The 6,000-nt window shown below is 41.2% G+C and overlaps 1 protein-coding gene across 1 annotated transcript; it reads left to right on the forward strand.

Moving 5' to 3' along the window:
- Positions 1–1,113: 1,113 nt before the first annotated feature.
- LOC129113126 (high mobility group protein B1-like) lies at positions 1,114–5,242 on the forward strand. Its single transcript, XM_054625278.1, has 5 exons — positions 1,114–1,220; positions 3,528–3,688; positions 3,949–4,094; positions 4,258–4,432; positions 4,555–5,242. The coding sequence occupies exons 2-5, from the start codon at positions 3,542–3,544 to the stop codon at positions 4,705–4,707; spliced, it is 621 nt and encodes a 206-aa protein (XP_054481253.1). The 5' UTR covers positions 1,114–1,220; positions 3,528–3,541; the 3' UTR covers positions 4,708–5,242.
- Positions 5,243–6,000: the final 758 nt, after the last annotated feature.

A 6,000-nucleotide genomic window follows, 5' to 3' on the forward strand; every position in this document is an offset into this window, starting at 1 on the left:
CCATTATGAGGCTATCAAAAGGACCTGTTATATCTATGGGACCTGCAACTCATAAGTTTGAATGTATAACATAATATACCAGCAAGCATTTTATCAGTCTCAGTCTAATTAAAAAAAAAAAAAGTAGACCTGAATTATGCAAAAAAAAAATAATCTTTTTTTTCTTTTTTTACTATAAACGGCATTATCCACTAATTTTGGCTTAAACTGACCAGTGGCTCTTTGATCTCCATTAGTTTGTGTTTTAATTGTGGATGAGCAGACTATCATCTTTTAATCAGTTAAACCTATCAAAATGAAGGCAAAAACACATTGTGCTGATAAACGATCCATCTCGAAGGATATGTTATGCAGTTATCATGATTTGATGCCTGTTGATATATTCTCATATAAACCCAAACTGTACTACAGACTCATCAGCAAAAAATCTTGGCTATAGCACCAAATAAGTGCCTGCTAAAAGTAATTAGTGTGTATACTTGTCGGAGATACTAACAAAACAATGTGAGGAACAGTCAGCGTGTGGCCGTTTTCTGAAGTGAAAATCAAGGTGTAATTAAAAAGGTAGACCATTACCTATACTGCTATTGTCTATTCATTCTAACTCGCTGCCAAATCATCTTAAATGTCATATCCAGTGCATATCTGCTCCCTAAGGAACGAGCAAACGCGTCTGTTACCTTTTAAAACGCAACGTACACTTTATGCGTTTTATTGGTAATAATGTGCAAATAAGCTTCACGCGTATTGAGGTGAAAGCACAATGGGGCTTGGTTGATGAAGAGGAGGACAGTCCGTCCAACATATCCGCACAGCACCGTGCAGCCGCCTCGTCCACTGACTACAGGCGCTCCACGTCGTCTCATTCATTTAACTTGCCTACTGTACACTGCGCTCAACGTAGTGAATTCAATACTATGGCAAACACACTACACTACTACCAGCTCCAGCATGCTGGGACAGGAATATTTTTGTATCCACGCGCTTCGGAAAACTTCAGTGACGTTTCACAAAGGGCGACCAATAGGAACACGTCTTCTATTAGGACAATGAAAACCCGCCGTCCAATAGGAGGAGCTCCAGGCCGGGCGCTGGCCAATGGCGTGAGAGCTCCGCCGAGAGTAATGTTAGAGAGCTGAAGACTGAAGACACTGCGTATCGCCTGTGTTCCCTCACACACAGCCATTGCAGAGCATTGAGATCCAGCGATAGTCCCGTTGGTAAGTATAACACACGAAAATTTGAAGTGTTGGTAACGATGAAAATGACGATAACATTCATAAATATCCTACTCATGTGTTTGCTATCATCGAATACGAAACCTCTTCGTGCTCGCGAATGATTTTTAATGCTGCGAAAGGTTAAAAAAAAAACAACAAAAAAAATAACCGGCTCTGGAGCAGGTAACGTTACATTACGGCTGACTGGGAGTGTAGACCAGACGCTCTATGAAGAGGAAAAAAAAAAGGACGAAATGAATATTAACCTTGACTGAAATCGACGAAAATCGTTGATTTCGTTAAAAACAATTAATTTTGTATATTACTGTTGTGTCGTTTGCGCAAAATAGAGTCGAAGCAAACGGTAGATATCGCGTAAAAATTGAGAAATGTCCATCGGACAACACGGTTAACGACAATGGTAGAAGCCTCTCCGTCTGTAGCCATTGCAGTGCATTGAAGATGAACGCCTGTCATGTGAAGACTGGAGGCGAGCGTGCGGCTGTTTTTAATGTAAAAAAAATCCCAAAACACAGGAAAAAGACAGACCGTCTCAAGATACGTGTGGTCGTGTGTTTTTTCTTCTATAATTCACCCGAGAAGACGGCGAAAAAATTACCTCACGATCTGCGCTTTTACTGTAATGGCTGACTGTATTCGCATAGGAGGCGAAGCAGCGAGGCGAATGGGAAGCTAGTGACAGAGAGGCGCAGTTCAGCTCAACTTTTTCTAACCCGGTTTTCTCGAGAAACAAACCGGCAACTATAAAATGTAACGACGGCAAAAGACAGATTAATCTCCCGTGGTTCGAACGAGACTATTGCTAGATTTTTCCGACCCGGTTTAGACGTTTTAATCGCGGGTTGAAGTGAGGCGGTCGCCGCGGTCGCTCTGCCCTCTATTGCATGCAGTGCAATGGCTGTGCGTTGACACAAAGGGAAGGAGCCATATTCTCCATGTTAGTGGATGAAGACGAGCGGCCATTAGGAGCTCATAGAAACCAAGGCAGTAGCACAGCCCGCTCATAGACACAGCGCAGACCCAATGTATTACTATACAAACCGGCTAGTGCAATGGGAATCAATCGGGGGAAATATTTTGTCAGGATCGCCGACTTTTTGAGCATATTTGTCGCGGTGCAAAGCGATCTGAAGGGCGGGAGGAGACATTTGAGGGGGACTTTCTTTCATGAAGAAGGCATTCTCACAAAATGGAAGAAGAAATATTGCCGTCGTTGTTGACCTCCTTTTCCTCAACGAAAGCCTATGCGCCATTACTACTTCGGTCGACACAGCTTAACTGGGAGTTACAGTAGCATTTAATGGGGGGGAGAGAAATGCATAGGAACATTTAAGCAGTTTTAAACACATTTGACAAAAACAACTTATTCACAGAATGACAGAAAATGAAAAACTGGAAAGAGAAGATTGTCAAACCACATTGCATCGCAGTTTGAAGTGTTATATTTTCAATAAATACGCATTATTGTGCATTTGTGTCTTTTTTTGTGTCAAAGTTGTTTGTTTGATTAAACATGCACATGAATGAAACAGGGGGTTTCCAGAAGGCCTTTTGTTATTGCACATGAGATTTGAGGGTATTTTTTACTGGTTTTGTCCACAGTTTGCGTCCCACAGAGGTTTATGTTATGCAGCTGTACTTTGGGGGGGGGAACTTTTGCAGTTTCGCGTGACAGTCAGTCGCACCGCTGCATTGGAAATATGTATTTATGAGTGTTTATGCGTTTTCATTGTTTTATTAAATCCGCAGCGACGTATTTAACCAGTTTTGCCCCACCACGATGGGGGTTTACCACGGGGCCACTCGTTTTTCCCCCATGTAAAGCCCACCGCTCAGATTGCGTCTAGATATAAAGTCATTTTCGTCGCGGCTCTGTTTTTAACGGGTCCTTAACTTCGTGCAGTTTGACAGCGAGAGGGGCGGGTCACTTTAGTCGCGCTATCGATGCCAGTGGTCTACTGGGGAGAAATCAAAAGACGTTCCCATTGTATAACACGCGCAACGTGGTAGGTGGGTATAACTGACCTGCTATATATTTTTAATTTAGAATTTTGATTAAAAAATATAATTAATAAAAAAAAATTGTTTTCCCTATTCACCTATATATATATATTTTATTTTATTTTATTTTATAAAACTTTCAGGATATATACATTTGGCCATTATGTGACTATAGCAAATTGTCACATAATCCTCCTTTCTAAAGTAAACAAATACCAATAGCAACTCATATTTTTAAAAACCCATGCAATTGCACAGCTAATCCAAACCTTTTTTTTTTAATAGATACTGCTGTCAAGATGGTGAAAGAGCTAGGAAAGCCAAAGGGCAAGATGTCCTCCTATGCCTATTTTGTCCAGACCTGTCGGGAGGAGCACAAGAAGAAGCACCCCGAAGCTTCTGTTAACTTCTCGGAGTTCTCCAAGAAGTGCTCTGAGCGATGGAAGGTAGGACTGATGGATGATGGTGATCTGATATACTAAGTAGTGATGTACTTAAATTCCAGCTTTTATTCTTGAGAATGGACTAATTGGACACTCTTAATTGGAGTAATCCAAGATAATTCAGGTTCTTGATTAGATTAGCATAAGTAAGATATTGCAGCATCCTCCCAAACCTAGAAAATCTGAAGAAGGAATACCCTGAATACTGTGTACAAGTGGGTGTTGCCACAGACAGTACAGTCAACTTAATTCTCTATTTGCAGACGATGTCTCTCAAGGAGAAAGGCAAATTTGAGGACCTGGCCAGGCAGGACAAGGCCCGCTATGAGAGGGAGATGATGAGCTACATTCCACCCAGGGGAATCAAGAAGAAGAAGTTCAAGGACCCTAATGCCCCCAAGAGACCCCCGTAAGTACTGCAAGTCAACACTTCTCTTGAAAGAGAAAAATGTCTCTTTCTGCAGAACAAAACAAGTTTGAATCACGAGCAGTTGACTTGTGTTGTAAAGACACAATTTGAAGCATTGTCATACTGTGTAAATGACAAGCCAACTCTTTGTTCTCTTTTTCAGATCTGCCTTCTTCATCTTTTGCGCGGAGTATCGCCCCAAGGTGAAAGGTGAGACCCCTGGTGCGACTATTGGAGATGTTGCCAAGAGGCTGGGTGAGATGTGGAACGGCACCGCTTCAGAGGACAAGCAGCCCTTTGAGAAGAAGGCTGCCAAACTGAAGGAGAAGTATGAGAAGGTAAAGACATCTGTTGTATTGATGTTGTCACAGTTGCTGCTCTCCCCTTTTGTGAGCTTTGATTATAAATGACTGTATTGGTCCCGACATAAGTTAAATAACTTGCCATTCTTTCGTCGCAGGAAGTCGCCGCATACCGTGCTAAGACCAAGCCGGGTGCCTGCGCGGCAGCGGCACCAAGCAAAGCCCCGGCCAAGGTGGAGAAGAAGGTGGAAGACGATGATGATGACGACGATGACGAGGAGGAGGACGACTTTGATGATGATGATGACTAGTAGATGGCGGGTGACATATGTAGTGGTCATTTTCTTGTTTATAAAGCATTTATCCCCCTTGTACACACTTCACTTACTGAAAGAAAATACATTAGTATCCAAGGGGTAGAAAAAAAACAACAAAAAAGGCTGTGTATATCAGTTGTTTTTATGCTGTACAGTTTTTTTCTCCTTTTTGTATAGTTGACACTACACAAGTATCGTGTCTGTATCTTTCTGCCAGTCTTATTTTTTTTCCAGTGATAGTTCCTAGACCACTATCCTGCCTGGTACAGTGTAAAGGGGTGGGCTTACAGTATTTAGCCTAGCTAGCAGTGCACAGCACATAAAAAACGTTCTGAGTTAGATCTGAGTGTTTCTTTTTTTCCCCCTTTTCCGGTGTGTTTTTATTTTAAATGACATGTTATCAAAATTGACGTATCGCAGTTGTTTTACTGATCTTTATGTACCACTGTAATAGCAAGAATAAGAAAAAAAACAGCTTGTTTATTGTTGAAATTTAAATTGCTTCTGATGTCAATAAACATTTTTTTTTTTAATAAATCTGTGTGGGGATGTCTTATAAGGTATTACTCATGTTTCATCTCCAAAGGCTCTTTTGATGAGAGCAGACTCATTTAAATGAACATTAATTCACAATTCTTCTGTGCAAAAACTATAACATGCCTGGTGCTCAACAGTAGAAGTGAGATAAAGGCAACGCTTTATCAAAACACCTGTTTTGATAAAGCGTTGCCAAAATGAATGCAAACAATTAAACAATCAATTGATATCAAACACAAATCCATACAACTGATAAGTCTCCTCTTTAAGACCAAATAATAATGAAGTCTTTCTGGAGGGGAGTCTTTTGTGTTAACTTGCCTTGCATTCCACTCTGTAAAGTAAAATTGAGTTGACCTAATGATGCTGGGAGACCATTGAAAAGAGTGGCAACCATCTTACGACTGATCAGCTGGAGCATATGAAGTATGACTCATCCCTAAAAACTGTTCATGTGTCGTGGGTTTCAGCCCACCGAGTATGCAAACAAGCGGTACATTATTGAAGCTCCTTGTCAAGGAACACTGAAAGTTATAGCATGACTGCTCTGCATGTCGACATGCATCGCTGACTGTTCCTGTTTTATTTAGATGCAGCTGCTTCATCTCTCACATACTCCTATCCAGGGTAAAAAAAAGAGGACCATTTATATAAGAAGGATTATGTGCTTTGAAAAACCCAGTGACATAAGAATATGGCTGTGTGTACAAACTACCGCAGTCCAGGTCTAAAAGGCACAGACACTCACGT

This window comes from Anoplopoma fimbria, chromosome 24, assembly GCF_027596085.1.
Source record: "Anoplopoma fimbria isolate UVic2021 breed Golden Eagle Sablefish chromosome 24, Afim_UVic_2022, whole genome shotgun sequence".
NCBI classification, from domain to species: domain Eukaryota; kingdom Metazoa; phylum Chordata; class Actinopteri; order Perciformes; family Anoplopomatidae; genus Anoplopoma; species Anoplopoma fimbria.